This window comes from Vipera berus, assembly GCF_964194415.1.
Source record: "Vipera berus genome assembly, chromosome: 3".
NCBI lineage: Eukaryota > Metazoa > Chordata > Lepidosauria > Squamata > Viperidae > Vipera > Vipera berus.
In genome coordinates this window covers 174,087,238-174,105,698 of record NC_138204.1, presented here as the reverse complement: position 1 = coordinate 174,105,698, position 18,461 = coordinate 174,087,238, and the positions used below count along the sequence as shown (strand labels likewise).

Below are 18,461 nucleotides of genomic sequence, written 5' to 3'. Positions count from 1 at the left end.
CCTCTACTATACCTGTGCATTTGGTTTTTCTTGCCTACTGTAAATGTAGAACCTTACTTTTTTTCACCATTGAATTTCATTTTGTTAGATAGCGCCCAATGTTCAAGTCTGTTAAGATTCTTCTGTATCTTAAGCCTATCTTCTGGAGGGACAATCCCTATTTCCCAGTTTGTGTGTGTGTGAGTGTGTGTGAACCTTTGAATGCATGTTGACTCCTTGCTATTGTCTGGTCAAGTCCCTGCAACTGGCAAGATTTTCAAAAATGGGTTGCTCTTGCCTTCTTCCTAGGCCCAAAGTTATCTACCAGACTTTAGCCTAAAGCTGGGCCAAAACTCATGATCAACTGGTTTTTAGTCTGGTGCCTTCACCACTGCCCAAAACAGTTGTCATTTCCAATTGAGTGTTCCTCAATTGGAAATAAAGTAATTGGAAATTGCAGTATTCCAAGTGTGGCCTTACCAAGGCATTGTAAAGTGATATTAACACTTCACGTGATCTTGATTCTATCCCTCTGTTAATGCAGCCTAGCACTGTGTTAGCTTTTTTGCCAGCTGCAGCACACTGCTGGCTCATATTTAAGTGATTGTCCACTAGGACTCCGAGATCCCTCTCACAGATGCTACTGTTGAGCAAGGTACCACCTATACCAGGGGTGTCAAACTCAATTTCATTGAGGGCCGCATCAGCATTGCGGTTGCCCTCAGGGGGCCGGGTGGGTATGGGCGTGGGCGTGGCCTACTGCGTGGGTGTGGGTGTGGGCGTGGCCTACTGCATGGGTGTGGCTAGAGTGCATATGGCCTACTGGGTGGGCATGGCCAGCTCTACATAGTTCGCATCAAGGGTGCCTATGGGGGCCTGGGCAGGAGTGGGACAGATCTGAGGGTCTCTGGCAGAGTAAGGGTCTTTGGGCCAGGGCCAAGGCAGTGGGGGCTGTTCCCTCACTGTTTCCAGGATGGCTTCGTGGGCCACATGAAACCACTTTGCGGGCCGGATCTGGCCCCCGGGCCTTGTGTTTGATATGTCTGACCTATACTATACTTGTGCATTAAATAAATATGTTGCCTGACTCCCAGTATGATCAAACCACAAGCAAACAATATAAAGCAAATACCAAAAGCTGAGTTCTAATAGATGGAAAGTTCTTAAAATTAACAGTTTAGTTTATATAAAAAGCTCTTTTGAACTGAACTCTTGGTGACTTCATGGACATTTCCTACAGGGGTATTTTTATTTATTTATTGCCAGAGGTCCTCCTGAAGAGCGGACAAGGCATGGTAAGCTGAGTAATAAACTCACACAATTATTTCAGTGGAAGTTTAATCTATTGATTACGACAGGGAAAGAAAATCTTTCTGCAACCAAGGGCAACAGTTGTTATTTTTTAGCAACCATGAGCTAAGGCAGGGATCTGACACCATTATTGAAGTGCCAGACTGGGTTTGAAGACTTCTTTGTTACTTGGAAAATTAAATTTTATCAGTAATGGACATGGAGAATTAACACACCTGTTCCTTTAATTCTCTTTCTAGTATTTGCAGGAAATCGTACTAACATAATTTTGTGGTTTACTGTCCCAAAGAATTTGGTAAAGAATTTGGGAGGCACCAGACCTGCATTAAAAAAGGCTTTTATTGTTAATAGTGAATTGCCCTTTCCCGATTTATGTAAACCAAGTTAGAAAAGCAGTCAGATACAACTGTTAGCATCAACTGTGAATCAGTATCTTTGCTTGACTGAAGCTGATATGTTATCTTTAAACCAGATATGACCTACTTACGGTCCTTGGATAAATTTGTTTATAACATTCACTGGAGAACACAGATTGCAAGAGGACTCTTTGCCTGAGCACTTACTATGTTCTAATTCATCCAGTCTATTTGTAATGTTAGAGCAAAGGTTATCCTAATCTGGGGATCTGTGAGAAAAAGGCAGGAAAAAGAAAAAAAAATAGTGCTCTACTCTGCAAACACAAATCTGTTTTTTATTACAACTAGGCTAAGATAATTCTCCAAGGTAAAATCAAACAATTTCAGCCTTATGATTCAAAGATACTGTTTACTGTTTTCAGAATATAATGCAATATGCTTTGGTTATGATAAAATAATGAAATTTAATTAGCAAAATGGAAGCATTTCATTGGTTAGCCCAGGGGTAGGCAACCTCGGCTCTTTTATGACTCATGGACTTCAACTTCCAGAATTCCTGAGTCAGCACAGCTGACTCAGGAATTCTGGGAGTTGAAGTCCATGAGTCATAAAAGAGCCGAGGTTGCCTACCCCTGGGTTAGCCCATTAGCAAGAAGGTTTTATTTAAAAGATGTTAAGAAAGGGTTGCTCTAAGACAGAGGTCTCCAACTCTCCACTCTTTATTGCCACTAACAAAACTTTTACTTATTTTTGACTTTTCACCCACCAAATACTCTAGACAAGTTCCTTTTACCAACTAACTGCTTCAGTGCCATTTATTGCTGGCAAAGATTGTCCTGAATCATTCAGTGTTTCATCCTGAGAATTTACTTTAATCACTGGTCATGTTGTCAAACACATAAGAAACCATTCCAGTGTTCCCCAGTTTTTTTCTTTTTTTATTGTCATATGTTAACTATTGAATATTACTAAATTAGCTTTTTTCTTTTTTTAAATATTTCTGGGATTTTTTAAAATTTTGTTTTAGCACAGTTCTGTTTCATTCCCTGTCAGAGAAATACATTTATTTTTTTTAAAGAATTGAGTCTTTTGAAGGACTCAATTCTTTTGAGTCTTTTGAAGCAACGGATGGAAACTAGTCAAGGAGAGAAGCAACCTAGAACTAAGGAGAAACTTCCTGACAGTTAGAACAATTAACCAGTGGAACAACCTGCCTCCAGAGGTGGTGAATGCTCCAACACTAGAGGTTTTTAAGAAGAGACTGGACAGCCATTTGCCTGAAATGGTATAGGGCTTCCTGCCTGAGCAGGGGGTTGGACTAGATGACCTCCAAGGTCCCTTCCAACTTTATATTATTATTATTATTATTATTATTATTATTATTATTATTATTATTATTATTATTATTATTATTATTATTATTATTATTATTATTCCATAATAATAATTCCTCAAGTATTAATTGGGTCATTTAACAATGAGAATAAATATTAGCAATACAGATCTACAAGATCTATTTCAAGGAGCAATCCATCACATTAATAAGTCAAGATGCAGTTGAAATGCATCTGCAAAACACTGATATAGCTTTGGATCTTTACTTACATATACAGTAGGTAAGCTTTAGATGGCTTTAGATCAAGGGTCTTCAAACTTATATGACTTATGGACTTCAACTGCCAGAATTCCTCAGCCAGCATGCCTGGCTGAAGAATTCTGGGAGTTGAAGTCTACAAGTCATAAAAGGGCCAAGTTTGAAGACCCCTGCTTTAGATGTTTAGATGATTTTAGTTTGCTGACCAGGTGCATTGTGAAGGATTCAGTTCAACTGCAAGTTATATTAATTAGAATGCACAGCACACTAAATTTGAAGGAAAAGAGATCCTTTGAAGTGTGTGGCATTAGTCTGCATATCTCTTCCTGCTATTGCATAGATGTCCCTCACTGGCACCACACGATTTTGGGAAAATATACATTCAGGTTAAGAACTGCACTCAGCTGCTACACGCATGACTCCTTATCGTTCAAAAATCTTTCGTTGCTTTTCAGCCTGAAGCATTGCACAGTTCTAATATTAATGTCAACGTTATACTGTTTCAATTCTACCCACAAATTAAAATGTCAAACATTTGTATTCTGGCAAACTTTTAAACATATTTAAAATTAAGAAACCAAAAGTGTGATTTTAAGAAACCCAGAAAAATCTCAACACATTGCTTGCGATTGAACAATCCAAAACAGATTACATAGATTACATAGAACAAGACGCACCTGAGATTATACAGAATTAGAACAACCTTTGCCTTTGTTTTCTAAGCATTGGGGAAAATTCAGTCCCAGCAAATTGGGTCAGCATCCAGTGAAGAAAATTGAATTATAGTGAGAAAATATATTTGAGTTTCAGTATGGTTATTGGTGAGAAACAATTACTTTGATTTTCACATTCCTTTTCTCCCAAAGACAGAATACTAGAGATATTTAGCTCTTTTGTTGTTGTTAGCTGCGAAGTCGTGTCCGACCCATCGCGACCCTATGGACAACATTCCTCCAGGCCTTCCTGTCCTCTACCATCTTCTGGAGTCCATTTAAGCTCACGCCTACTGCTTCAGTGACTCCATCCAGCCACCTCATTCTCTGTCGTCCCCTTCTTCTATTGCCCTCAATCTTTCCCAGCATTAGGCTCTTCTCCAGTGAGTCCTTCCTTCTCATTAGGTGGCCAAAGTACTTGAGTTTTAGCTTCAGAATCTGGCCATCTAAAGAGCAGTCAGGATTGATCTCCTCTAGGACTGACCGGTTTGATCGCCTTGCAGTCCAAGGGACTCGCAGGAGTCTTCTCCAGCACCACAGTTCAAAGGCCTCAATTCTTTGGCGCTCAGCCTTTCTTATGGTCCAACTTTCACTGCCATACATTGCAACTGGGAAGACCATAGCCTTGACTATACGCACTTTTGTTGACAGGGTGATGTCTCTGCTTTTTAGTGTGCTGTCTAGATTTGCCATGGCTTTCCTCCCCAGGAGCAAGCGTCTTTTAATTTCTTGGCTACAGTCCCCGTCTGCAGTGATCTTGGAGCCCAGGAAAATAAAATCTGTCACTACCTCCATTTCTTCCCCATCTATTTGCCAGGAATTGAGAGGGCCAGATGCCATGATCTTGGTTTCCTTAATGTTAAGTTTCAACCCAAGTTTTGCACTCTCCTTCTTCACCTGCAACAAGAGGCTCTTTAGTTCTTCTTCACTTTCTGCCATTAGAGTGGTATCATCTGCGTATCTTAGGTTGTTGATATTTCTTCCGGCAATCTTAATTCCAACTTTTGATTCATCTAGCCCTGCCTTTCTCATGATGTGCTCTGCATATAAGTTAAATAGGCAGGGCGACAGTATACAGCCTTGCCGGACTCCTTTCCCAATTTTGAACCAATCAGTGGTTCCGTGTCCAGTTCTCACTGTTGCTTCTTGACCCGCATATAGGTTTCTCAAGAGACAAATAAGATGGTCTGGTACTCCCATCTCTTTAAGAACTTGCCACAGTTTGTTGTGATCCACACAATCAAAGGCTTTAGCATAGTCAATGAAGCAGAAGTAGATGTTTTTCTGGAACTCTCTAGCTTTCTCCATGATCCAGCGTATGTTGGCAATTTGATCTCTAGTTCCTCTGCCTCTTCGAAATCCTGCCTGTACTTCTGGTAGTTCTCGATCCACATACTGCTGAAGTCTAGCTTGTAGGATTTTAAGCATGACTTTACTAGCATGAGAAATGAGTGCAATGGTGCGATAGTTTGAACATTCTTTGGCACTGCCTTTCTTTGGAATTGGAATGTAAACTGATCTTTTCCAATCCTGTGGCCACTGTTGAGTTTTCCAAATTTGCTGGCAAATTGAGTGTAGCACTTTTACTGCATTGTCTTTTAAGATTTTGAATAGCTCAGCTGGAATACTGTCACTTCCATTAGCTTTGTTGTTGCTCAGTTTTTCTAAGGCCCACTTCACTTCACATTCTAGGATGTCTGGCTCGAGGTCAGTGACCACCTCATTGTGATTATCAGGGACGTTAAGCTCATTCTTGTATAGTTCTTCTGTGTAATTTTGCCACCTCTTCTTAATCTCTTCTGCCTCTGTTAGGTCCCTGCCATTTTGGTCCTTTATCATGCCCATTTTTGCATTAAACGTTCCCTTCATTTCTCCAATTTTCTTGAAAAGATCTCTGGTCCTCCCTATTCTATTGTTTTCTTCTATTTCTTTGCACTGTTCATTTAAGAAGGCATTCTTATCTCTTCTAGCTATTCTCTGGAATTCTGCATTCAATTGGGCGTATCTTTCTTTTTCTCCCTTGCCTTTCGCTTCCCTCCTTTCCTCAGCTATTTGCAAAGCTTCCTCAGACAGCCATTTTGCTTTCTTGCATTTCTTTTTCTTTGGGATGGTTTTGGTTGCTACCTCTTGTACAATGTCGCGAACCTCTGTCCATAGTTCTTCAGGCACTCTGTCTATCAGATCTAATTCCTTAAATCTATTTGTCACCTCTACTGTATATTCAACAGGGATATGATTTAATTCATACCTGAGTGGCCTAGTGCTTTTCCCTACTTTCTTCAGTTTAAGCCTAAACTTTGCAAGGAGAAGCTCATGGTCTGAGCCACAGTCAGCTCCTGGTCTTGTTTTTACTGACTGTATAGAGCTTCTCCATCTTTGGCTGCAGAGCATATAGTCAATCTGATTTCTGTGTTGACCATCTGGTGATGTCCATGTGTAGAGCCGTCTCTTGGGTTGTTGGAAAAGAGTGTTTGCTATGACCATCGCATTCTCTTGACAGAATTCTATCAGCCTGTGCCCTGCTTCATTTTGCACTCCAAGGCCAAACTTGCCTGTTATTCCAGTTATCTTTTGGCTTCCTACTTTAGCATTCCAATCCCCCATGATGATAAGGACATCATTTTTGGGTGTTAGTTCTATAAGGTGCTGTAGTGCTTCATAGAACTGGTCAATTTCATCCTCTTCAGCACTGGTGGTTGGGGCATAGACTTGGACTACTGTGATATTGAATGGTTTGCCTTGGATTCGAACTGAGATCATTCTGTCATTTTGAGGATTGTATCCCAGTATTGCTTTTCCTACTCTTTTATTGACTATGAAGGCTACTCCATTTCTTCTGAAGGATTCTTGCCCACAGTAGTATACCTGATGGTCATCTGAATTAAATTCACCCATTCCTGTCCATTTTAGTTCGCTGATACCTAAGATGTCAATGTTCAGTCTTGTCATCTCTTGTTTGACCACGTCCAGCTTTCCTTGATTCATGGATCTTACATTCCAGGTTCCTATGGAGAAAAAATCTTTACAGCATCGGACTTTCCTTTCACCACCAGACACATCCACAGCTGAGCGTCCTTTCGGCTTTGGCCCAGTCGCTTCATTCTTTCTGGCGCTACTAGTACTAGCCCTCTGCTCTTCCCCAGTAGCATATTGGACGCCTTCCGACCTGAGGGGCTCATCTTCCAGCGTCATATCGTTTTGCCTTTTGGTACTGTCCATAGGGTTTTCATGGCAAAGATACTGGAGTGGGTTGCCATTTCCTTCTCCAGTGGATCACGTTTTGTCAGAACTCTCTGCTATGACCTGTCCGTCTTGGGTGGCCCTGCACGGCATAGCTCATAGCTTCATTGAATTACGCAAGCCCCTTCGCCACGACAAGGCAGTAATCCATGAAGGGGTATTTAGCTCTATGTCTGCATTGAAATAATAAAAAAGCAGCATTTTGTCAATTAAATGTAATTTCTTGCTCCTGCTTTGTGTTGGAAAGTCTTGTTTTGTAGAACAAACTGCCTATAGCCCAGGGCAAAAATCCATGTAATATTTACCACGGATATATTCTATCCTGTTGGCCTTTCCCAAGAAATCTTACATCTGTTGGAAAAACAGTAAAACAAAATATAAAATGCCATAGCACTTACGCATTTCTGCAAACAGCTGCCTCCTTTCTGCCATGGTAGCGCCTCTTTTCCCACAATCTTCAATCATTCTAATAAAAAAATTATAAACATATCTTCAGGACCATTTGCAATCTAAGGACATTAAATATAAGAAAAATTCAGTGCATTGTTTTTTCCAATTCTATATTCAATATTTATTTATTTATTTGATTTCTAAAGCCTCCCATCTCAACAAATGACTCTAGGCATAAAACATAAAAACCATTAAAATTATTAAAGGAGTACAAAATAAATATATATGGCACCAAGTAAAAGTGTTATTATGGATATCAATACAGTCTGGAAATGGGGCCAAATCCAGTCTAAATATCTGGCTGACTGTGCAACCAATCATAATGCTTAAAGCCCTTTGAAACTTTTAGACAAAATATACTGAAATGTGTTCACCATTGGGAAACAAAAGGAAGAACATAGGTCAGCTGCAGTTTAATTTCAATTCAGTTTAGTTTAGAGTGTCTTATGGAGAAATAATGCACACCTTCCCATAATGGATTTTAAACTTCAGATTATAAATTTCAGTCTGATTCCCTTCCTGAATTTAACAACAAACATTTATCTACCAGCAGTTTTTCTCAGCTATACATTTAACACCAATTCTTGGATAATATCAGAAAATAGTTCTGTGTTCTTTCATAAGACTTTTTATAATTGAAAAGTGCTAGTAGCATCGATCTCTTCTATTCATAAATGAGGTATGTACAGCGTGAAAGGGAAAAAAAGCTGCTACTTTACACCAAGTGTGATAATTCAATAAGTGTGTGTTCAATTTTTGCCTTGCAAGAAGGAGAAGACGACGGAGAAGGATTTTTAAAAATACTTCTTTGATTAAACTCTATTGATGATGGCAACCATTATTTCTATTGATAAAAATAGGTTTTTCTTGTCATTTCACTATAAATAATGAAACAAATAAATAATGAAACAAATTAAATGTTATAATTTGATCCATAATTAAATTGTGTTTATTTTACTTTAGAGCTCCTGTTGGAGGTTTCTTGTGTGAGAAAAATTTTAACTCTTGGCCCATATTATTTTTCTGATATAAACTTCCCCCAGAGTCCATTAATATTTTTTCATTATATACAAATTCCTATATATTAACAATTTTTCCTCCAGCAGGGTTATGAACAGCAAGAGCAGAGAAAAGCTAGCCCATTTTTCAAAGCTAACACAGATTTTAACAACACATAAAATAATATTATACAGGAGATCCAGAAATCATGTATTTTCCTTTGTTTGTACAATATAATATAATATGAGTCTACAATAATGTGTCTATTTATACATCCATCCCACTTCATCCATGCATCCAAGAGTGATTAATACAACAGAAACTAGAAACAGAAAAATATTTATTTTGGCTTCTGCCTTCTTCAGCTGTTATATTCAGTGAATATAGTACACAAATTTCTCTGTAATATCCCAAGTATCTACATTAGACAAAAGGAAATGTATAATAGTTCACATACTAAGTCAATTTTTATTTATTAAATTAATAAGTTCTGGCAACTGTAAGTGTAACATCATGGTCAGGATAATTAACCAAGTTGACCAACATTACAATGGTAATATTGTAGCAATGTTGATATTGGACATCAATTATATTCCTTCAAAATAGTTGAATTTCCTAGATCAGTCTTCCAAAATAGGCAAGTACTTATATATATATATACATATATATATACATATATATATATACATATATATATATATATACATATGAAATCTTGTCATAACACGAACTTTATGTCAACATGCTTTAAACTAACTATGTAGTATGGCAATCTGAGAGGATAAATTCTTTATGGCTACTACTATAACAGCCCATGAAATGGGAATAGGATTTGAATCATCCACTATAAAAACATATGAAGACTCTGAAAATCTTATGTTGGGTTGTATTTAGGAAGAACCAGTACAGCAGATTAGAACGAGATGAAAGTTGTTCTTTCATTTATAATACATCAAAAATTATGAAAGGACATCATAATCAAGAAGGTAATTTATCATTACTAGAACCTCCACAAAAGGACCTCACACAAGAAGGCAGATTATACTGGTTCCATCCTTAAAGTTAAGCTAAGCATGTTTCCAATATGATACAGATGCAATACAAATTAACCTTGTTTTAAAGCAGCAAAGCAGTTGTATCAGTATTTTCAGAATTGCTCTAGAAGAGGCTGATGGGTACCTTTTGAAGTGAAACAGTTTGTTAGTGGAGTTACTGTTACCTTCCCTTATAGGTATTTAATGGTTTCTTCTGAGAACTGAAATGATTTAAATTACCTGAAGAAATAAATGCCATGCATCACTCTCAAGCAACAAACTCAGGTAGTTAAGACTGAAACAAAATGGGGGCTTCTGAAAACAATGAGAGAGATAATAGCACTTATAGATGAGCCCAATTGTTAAAAAACAAACAAACAAAAAATGACTGGCCTAAAGTTACTCAGTAAACTTCCATGGCTGAGGCTAAATTTGAACATGTTCTCCTGGTCCTGCCTAGAGCACAAATCAGTACACCACATTACCTTAGATAGTATGGGCCCCTTACAGCTTGCTGAATTCTTGGGAAAGGGGTGGTAGAGAAGTACTAACAGAAGCAGTCATTTTAATATGCAAAAATATATTGCTTTTTTTATTACAGAGGCAAGCTGTGCTTTCATTTCTGAACATTTTAAAAAGCAAGCATGGAAAACATGAAAAACCATGTGAACCTTTCCGAGAAACAATATGCCATTATTCATTATTTTGAAATTGTTAATACTGTGCAATTCAGCTTTTTCTGATGCTTTATGTTATACTACTTATGCTCTTTCTCTGTATTTCAAAAGCAAAGCATCAACATCAATCTTCCTTCATTTGAGTAAGAAATGCCAAGGATAATATTTACTGAGATGCATTTAGAGATACAGGTAATTGTGAGGCTTGTGGAAATGTATTTTTAAAACTTTTGTTTTCTAGTTGCAGCAAAGATTGAACAAGACCATTCCATTCTTTTTCCTACATCCACTCCCTTTTCTTGAAGACTATTCATGTAGCTGAGCAACGTTACCAAGATGGACTCTTCTTGGTACTTCTACTTAGCAAAATTGATTTCAAGATTTCCACTTTGCATTTTAATGGCTTAATCCAAATATTGATTTTTTTTCTCCCAACCATTGATGGGCCAAGTTCTTGACACATGTCTGAGATTATTTACAGCATATACATGATCAGGCAAGGGTTGTATGGGGATCAAAAAATAGACCTTTCCTTATAAGATACTGTTAGCTCAAAAGATGGGCATTTTGTGTAGGTTTAGAAAAGTTTTCTTCTGAAAAACCAGAACCCAAATCCTTCAGTACCATCATTCCCTCTTTGACTACACCAGGATGCTACTAGCTAATTCAAATATCAAGGGTGAAATCCTGCTGAGCTCCATAAATCTACATATCCATGATGATGACTGCTGGGGTATTTCATCAAAAGAAAAGGCTTCTTGGGGAAAAATGAAGCTTTTTTGAAAATAGCTCCCTATTTCTAAACATATTTCTGATTATCTAATTTATCCCTGAAAAATTAGATTCTGCAACTAAGTATAAACTCTGGAAGCAGGATCATAAAAGTTTTCAGTTAACTGAAGACCAATGCTACAGCAACATTCAATTACATTTTTTCTTGCTGCTGTCTCATTCTTGATAATAGGATTTTCACGAGCTTAACTGCCTGGATGTGCTAACCAGTGCAACATGGCACTCATTGAGTACAGTCTGCTTAGTATCTGGTTGTCTGTGCCTCCTGAATCTTGCTTTGTAGTTTAATTTATAACAATCATCATTTGTTTGTACTATGGAACAGAATTAAAATATCTGTTCTAATGGTGCCACCATTCTTAATTTCCTTGGACCACCTAAGATGAATTAACATTTTGTTTGCATGTTGTTTTGCTTCCAATTTTCAGTTCATTAAGTGTAACCTACTACTCCAGATCCTGGAGTAAACAATATTCTGCTAACTTCACCTCATCTAGATGTGCTAGACTTCAACTTTCATAATTCCCAGAAAATAAGGCCAATAGTTATGCTGCTCAGACTATGATTCATAGAATATATGGTGGGCCCTGCATTAGTACCAAAAGCTATTAAATAGGATATCCAGTTCCTGAAATATTTTTCTTATTCTTAGCAATCAGGCACAAACGGATGATGGAGTGGGATAACTCTTTCATGACTGTACTGCTATTGGGTGCGTTAAGAAAAATGTGCAGAAGAATTTAGTTTTGGCCTTGAGAGGAATGAGGGAGAGGCAAAAACAGTTGCTTAGTTGTGGGAAAATGATATGATATTGACTTAGAACAGCCCTATCTTTACCTTATTGTCATTCAAAAGGAGGCAGGGAAAAGTTAGAACAGACTTTAAAGATTCTGTTAAAAATACCCTTCAACAATAAATAACATTCCTGGAATCCTTGTTTTTCCCCCCCTTGTTTGTCTTGAAGGACCTTGAAGGAAGTATGAGCAAGCTGAGTCTATTTAGCATCTTCAGTCACAAATTCAGGAACCAGTTCAAGAAAGTTGTTATGTAAGGGCTGAAGGAGCTTTAGTGGCTTCCTAAGCTGCATGGGTTTTTTTGAACTAATTATAGCTTCTTTTCTGACCATGTTCAGTGAGAACAGCACCGTTCACACTATTAATACCTCTTGCTCAGGTTGTGGTCCACAGTGAAAGAGGGTCAGGAACCAGGGTTCTGCTACTGACTCTGCATGCCCAAGAATACTGTATGCTGTGCCTATTTCACCTCCAAATAAATAACAGCATAGGCAAGGGATTTGCACTGAAGGACTGATATATGAAGAAAACCCATTGCTGGTTATGGAAGAGAAATAAATTAGGACTTCGGGTAATGCTTCCAGGTTGGATTGGTATTTGGTGCTTGGCATAAGGAAAATTAAGAATATATCTCTGCTGAGTTGGCCTTGGGCAACAATTGTTCCATCAAAGCTGGATCAAGCAATAACCAACCTAGAACTGCTATATGCTTGTATGCACATGCATGCATGTGTGCATAAGATAAATCTGGGAAAAAGAAAACTTTGCCTATTAAAGTACTGTGCTAATTATAACAAAGAAAAAGCAATTAAAACGATAGAAGGCAAAATGAAACATATTGGAGTTTTTTGTTCCTGCATTTAAAAAGAAAAAAAGAATTTTGTATATTAATTTTAATCTAATTAAGATTTGACAGATTTATTATTCAACATTATTTTTACAATAGCACAAAGGGCAGAATGATAACAGCATTATTAAGCAGAACATTTATTTTATACAGAGACACCATATGGGGATGAGGTGCTAGCACAGAGACAAAAAAAGAATGCATTAATAGACAATAATCTTGCCTGCTAAAGTCATTTTGATGAACTCTTATTACTATAAGCAGTACAAAGTGCAGTTGAAGGAGAACATTTATAACAAAGCAATGCTTACTTTTGCACACAAAATGTGCTTTTCCCCCCTCCTTGCTTCCTATGGCATTATATATTTGCTTGTCAACCTTCTGGAATGAAGGGATATCCTTTAAAATATGTCCTAGAATTGCTTTTCAGATGGTGGGGATGCAAACAAACAGAAGAAATGGGAAAAGTCTATGAGTTCATAAGAAAAGTAGCCATGGAAAATTGTTTTGGAAAAATGTGTTTGCATGAAATTGCATTAGATACCAGGACTTTTGTCAAATTACAAAATTTAGTGCTGGGTTAGAGGGTGTGCAGAATATCAAGAAGTGTATATCCTCCCCCCTTCCTTTATTTCGCTTTCTGATCAAGTAAAGTTGTTTTGTTTGTTTTGGTTACAAACCTGTTTTGGGGTTTGTTTGTTTGTTTTTACGAAGAAGAGATTGGACAACCATCTATCTGAAATGGTATAGGTTTCCTGCCAAAGCAGGGGGTTGGACTAGAAGACCTCCAAGGTCCCTTCCAACCCTATTATTCTGTTCTGTAATTCTGTAGCAACTTTGGGTGAGGAATGATTTCCTTTCTCTTTTTCTTCATGTCAAATCACAGATCACTTTCAAACTGCTTCGGTAGGGTTGATGAATGAAAATGATAGCAGTACAGAAATGCTCTAATTATGCTATGCAAACCAGATCACACTCAAGACTTCTAACTTCAGTCAACTGGCTTTATAAATAAAACAAACTGAGTTTAACAGAGGATTCAGCTGGATTCTAGACCTTGTCTCCTGACCAGCTGCTTTTATTGCTGACCTATCCTGTGTAAGCTGTTAAACTAAAACTAACCAAGAAGGTGCTGAATGCTACTTGCGAGGGCTGCAAACAAAATCTAGCAACAATATAAATGAAAATGTCAGCAGTAGAAAACACTGCTACAAGAAGACTGAAAGATGCTGCCATTAGACTGATCATCAGGCAGTTAGTTTCTAGGTCAAAAATTTTATTTATTTATAACCTTTGTTATTTTTCCCAGAAGGAATTCCAAGAAAGAATGCAACATGAAGCACATAACAAATATAAGCAGTAGAAATGTAAGGCAACATGTGACACCAGCCACAGCAGCAATATAACCTAATTGTAAGGGACAGATCATAGCCAAAGGAGATTTTTGGAATGCAGTAAATAGATAATGTTGTTCGCAATAAAAGGGCAGCATCCTTTGAGAAGGGATCTCATTTTGTCTCATTTCTTTTAAAAAAGAAATCAAAAATCCAAGTAGTATTGTGCACAGAATTATCACTAAATGGATAAATTAATATACATAGTTTGCCTTCTTCCACCGATGGAGATTGTTGTCAAAATATGCCACAGCTCTCAAAATCTTCAGATTCAGGCAATGTTATCTCAAATCCTAAGGCAAATTAATTCTGCAGTTGTAAGCTGCAGCTGAGCTCACTGAGCAGAGGGCACTTTGTGCCTTTCCCCTTCACCTTCTGTAGCATCCACTTAATTTGTCAGAAAAAAAGAAAGAAAAAACAGCTGCAGGACAATGTTTCTTCTGCCATTGAGCATACGTTGCCAGAACTCCTCTTCAATGGGAGACAGGAAATCTGAAAGAGAAGCAGCTTAGGAATGGAAGATCCTGACACCTAGAGCAGGCTAACTGAAAGCAAGAAGCAATTATACATGCTTTCAGATTTTAAGAACACAGAAATGAAAATCCTCAAACTGCCACACAATCCATTATTTCTGATGGAACAGATTATTTCTTCCCCATCACCAACATTAAATGGGAGTGTTTAGTTCTCTGCTACACTGTAATCCCTCATGTAAAAGTAGCAAGACAATCAATGGCTTGCTGATAATATAGAAGTGAATTGCTATACTCCCACTACTACATTTTTTCCTTTGAGCTTGGTATTACTGTGGTGGATAGGTAGTTCTCAACTCCTGGAGAAAAAGTGAATTTCAATGATCAATCATGAAAATATTGGTGACGATGTTACAAGTAGTCCTTGACTTACAACAGTTCATTTAGTGATGGTTGAAAGTTACAATGGCACCGAAAAAAGTGACATGACCATTTTTCACAGTTACAACCTTTGAAGCATCCCCATGATCATGTGATCAAATTCAGATGCTTTGCAACTGGTTCATACTTATGTCAGTTGCTGTGTCCCAAGGTCATGTGATCACCTTTTGCGACCTTTTGACAAGCAAAGTCAATGGAGATTCATTTAACAACCAGGTTACTAACTCATCAACTACAATGATTCACTTAACATCTGTGGCAAGAAAGTTTGTAAAATGGGGCAAGACTCACTTAACAAATGTCTCATTTAACAGCAGAAATTTTGCTCTCAATTGTGGTCGTATGTTGAGGATTACCTGTATATTGTTTATACTCGGTTGGTATGATCTTCTTGTATGAGCTGAATATATGATCAGCACTCTGAATCATTTGATAATTTTTCAGTTCTGGCCTTGATTAAATTATTTCAAATAGCTTGCTATTGAGCAGCTAAAATCAAACCTTCAGTTCCTTTTTTAATGTTGTAAGTCATTGCCAGGTTTTATCTTTCTTTACTTTCCCCAATCTTTTGTAAAATCTGATCATGTAATGCTTTTCCTTGCCAGTGTTTGCTTTGTGTTTTTATTTCATTATTTCAAAATTAACGTTTTGTTTCCTGTACCATTCAGTAAGTTCCAGTTTTTAACTTGCATTAATGCTTCTTGGCCATCTTTTACGTACTTAGCCAATGATTGTTTTTCTTCTTCTGCCTCCATTTCTGGGGGCAGGTTTAATCTATCAATATTACTACAGAGATATAATGCATAGAGAATAGTTATGAGTTTTCTTGTTCTTTGATAACAAATTGTCCACTTCATGTTATAATGTATAGTAAATTATTAACTGTTAATAATTCCAGCCATATTTTGTATAATATTTTGTATAATAGGTATGGACTAGGTATTAATGACTTTGATGTTTTCACTGTTCAATTTTGTCTTTAGACATTTTAGACTTTAGGCATTTTCTCATTCTTTGGATATATTCTTTACTAATCACATTTTTAACTTGTCTATGCTTAATGTTTATTTTTATTTATTTTTATTAAACAAATGTATATGGCTGTCCAACTCACACATTCCAGGCAGCTTACAACATTAAAAATGACAACATAAAAATTCACACGCAAACCGGTTGTCCAATTATAAAATGCCCAGTTATTTCTAGGCTTCATCCTGATGGGTCCAAATGATTGGCCATTCAGCATTTTAATTCCATTAGTGTTCATGACTTTTTTTTCTGGTTTGTTGCTACTATAGCACATTTCTTTAGCCCAAATTCCATTATTCTATTTTGTGCCAAAAATTCTAACAGTATCTGTCAGTGAATTAAAAGAAACTAAAGAAATAAATCATGAAAGCTCACAAGACATAATAGTTTTCCTTTGAAACATGCAGTACAAACATATGTTCAGAGATAGATAGATGTTGACTTCGCTAAATATAGCAAACGTATATTATACCTCAAATCTAAAAATTGAGGTATTTTTCATGGCTCACCTAGTATTTGATTTTTAAAATACTTTAAAACACTTTAAAATAGGCTATCCTACATTATTTCCCATAACTAAAGGATATTAAAATGTTATAGTTTAGTTGTGTGTATATAAATTATAGCTTAGTAGTGAACATACCTTGCAATAAGGTTGTGCAAAACATATGAATGACGTACAAGAAGCATCTCTCTTTGAATTGCTAAAACAACAGCATCTTTTGCAAAGCTTTTGTGGTAGCTTCCAAAGCTGCCTCCCCTAGCTGTCTGTGCATCTACTCTACTGATGTGAAAAGAAATGCTTTATTCATGTTCAGTTTCATTGCAAAAATGTTCTTTCAAATGCTATGTGAAGCAAACAGAGCTGTGAGAAAACAAACATGATACTGCAACAATTATTTGCTAAATGTTGTCAACTTGCACCTTTCAACATTTAAAAGCCAGGCTTATCCACTATTGGAGAAATCAGAGCCTTCACAAGACATTAAAAAAGGGCAATGGTGTTTCTTTTTTGTGAACAGTGCAGAAATTAAATAAATAAATGTGTTGCAAATAACAGACTTCTGTTTGCCCTCCCACAACAGCTGTGGTAAAATCACTCCAGGGAAAGTTCATGCATCATCATGTCAGCTTACTTTTCTGTATCTTTATGTCACATTATTCAGGATTGGAAATGATAGGCTGTTTTAAAGAGAGGAAATTAACTGAATGGCCATCATGTAGTCAGTCATTTGAGTTACCCATTTCAATAAATGCTGTCTGTTAGCGGTGCTGAAATCTAAAGGCAAACAGTATTAATAAATTCACAAAATGAAAAAAGGTACCACTACTGAAAATCATTCTCTCTTTAAACAGAAAATTAGGAATGACAAGTACTGTATTATCAGCACAGCAATTTATCTGTAGATTTATAAGAAAATGAGAATGGGGAAAATACTCTGTAGTATCTACAGAAAACTGGGTTTTTAAAAATATTTGATGACTTTTTTTTCAGAACCTTCCCCCTCCAAAGCCTGTGCTAAAAATTTTCGGATGTTTTACTGCTGGTAATATAAGAATTCACAATTCCACAAATTGGTGATTAAGCCTCCACTGTTAAAGACCTAAATATAGAAATGTGTTTTCTGAGCACTGTAAAACTAGCATAAAATTTAAATACCCACTTTTGGGTGGCTTGAAGGGGCAGCAGAGAAAGGACCCCAGGCATGACTTGAAAGTTGTGCTGTCACATTCACTCAAGCTAAATTACGGCAACCAAAGACCCATTCAGTCCCAAGTGCTTAAGGCTTACTAAGAGTTGCCAGCAACTGCCTGTAGCCATTGCTACATACCTACAGTGCGAAGGGGTTGATGGGTAAGTGTAGGTTGCAGATGGCTGCAGGTGGGTTGATGCAAATACCTTCCAAATCCCAAATGCACACTGTGAGGAGGTGCGTGTCCTACATACTGATTGGTTGATTTGACTTCCTGTTCTGTGCTTTGCTGTTTGTGTACTCCCTAGCCAGAACATTACATTTGCAGAAATATAAATGGAACATCTATGCAACTGTCTCAAATGCCAGACTCATACATTCCCTCATGTGCAATGCCAGAGAAGTCTGCTCAACCCTTTAACAGTGACACAGTAAGCTGAACTGTATCTCTGCTCTTTATCCTTTGAGCCTATTAGCAAACGTCTCCCATTTTTCCTTCTAATGTGAACAAACCTCCTTTTAATATTGGCCCGATGTACTTTGTTCTTTCCTTTTGAGTGGCTGGGACATAGTTATAAAAAGACAATTCCTAACCATCAGAGTAGAAAATCTAATGATGTCATACAGATCCAAAAAAAGCAGAC

At 37.2% G+C, this 18,461-nt stretch overlaps 1 protein-coding gene across 4 annotated transcripts in view; it reads right to left on the bottom strand.

Moving 5' to 3' along the window:
* DTNA (dystrobrevin alpha) overlaps positions 1-18,461 on the bottom strand; it is a 140,671-nt gene that overhangs the window by 82,233 nt on the left and 39,977 nt on the right. For all 4 annotated transcript variants that reach the window (XR_014026173.1, XR_014026174.1, XM_081325814.1 and 1 more), the window contains exon 2: positions 7,592-7,659. Coding sequence is in view for 2 of the 4 variants with exons in the window: in XM_081325814.1 (XP_081181940.1) it covers positions 7,592-7,659 (68 nt within the window). In the remaining 2 variants the exon portion in view is untranslated. The remainder of the gene's footprint in view (positions 1-7,591; positions 7,660-18,461) is intronic.